This window comes from Elephantulus edwardii, unplaced genomic scaffold (genome assembly GCF_000299155.1).
Source record: "Elephantulus edwardii isolate Elephantulus edwardi_28Jun2011 unplaced genomic scaffold, EleEdw1.0 scaffold00124, whole genome shotgun sequence".
In the NCBI taxonomy this organism is placed as follows: Eukaryota; Metazoa; Chordata; class Mammalia; order Macroscelidea; family Macroscelididae; genus Elephantulus; species Elephantulus edwardii.
The window spans coordinates 7,940,729-7,941,225 of record NW_006399874.1 but is presented as its reverse complement, the minus strand read 5'-3'; the positions used below and the strand labels follow the sequence as shown (position 1 = coordinate 7,941,225).

The 497-nt window shown below is 49.1% G+C and overlaps 1 protein-coding gene across 1 annotated transcript in view; it reads right to left on the bottom strand.

Moving 5' to 3' along the window:
• Nucleotides 1-238, bottom strand: part of LOC102866774 (40S ribosomal protein S5-like) — a 1,486-nt gene extending 1,248 nt beyond the window's left edge. Inside the window, exon 1 of the mRNA XM_006893159.1 lies at nucleotides 1-238. Coding sequence (XP_006893221.1) covers nucleotides 1-238 — 238 coding nt within the window.
• Between the last annotated feature and the right edge of the window lie 259 nt (nucleotides 239-497).

Genomic DNA, 497 nt, shown 5'->3' with positions numbered 1-497 from the left:
GGCCATGCATCATCATGGAGTTGGTGAGGCGCTCCGCAATGGGGCACTGGGCCTTGCGGAAGCGCTTGGCAGCGTAGCGCCCTGCACTGTGGGGCAGGTACTTGGCATACTTCTCCTTCACTGCAATGTAGTCCTGTAGGGAAATGTCAATGATCTGCACGTCGTCCGTGCTCCACTTCCCGAAGAGCTTGATGTCAGGGGTCTCGGCCACCGCGGGAGTGGCTGGGTCCCAATCCATCACCCTGGACCTGAACGGAAAGCCGACGAGTCACAGTATTGTAAATCTTGAGTGTAAATCAGTCCTGAGACTTGTGCTGATCTAAGCTACTAAAAAGAGGAAGATTTGTCCTGGAGAAATGAAAAATATTTGTAAAAAGTGATAGTACTATAGGGCATGGACCTCAACCTGGGGAAAGATTAAGCTTCACCTAGTACTCTTAGGAGATATCTATTTCAATGGATGTATAGACCTTCCTTGGCTTTTGATTGAAAAGATG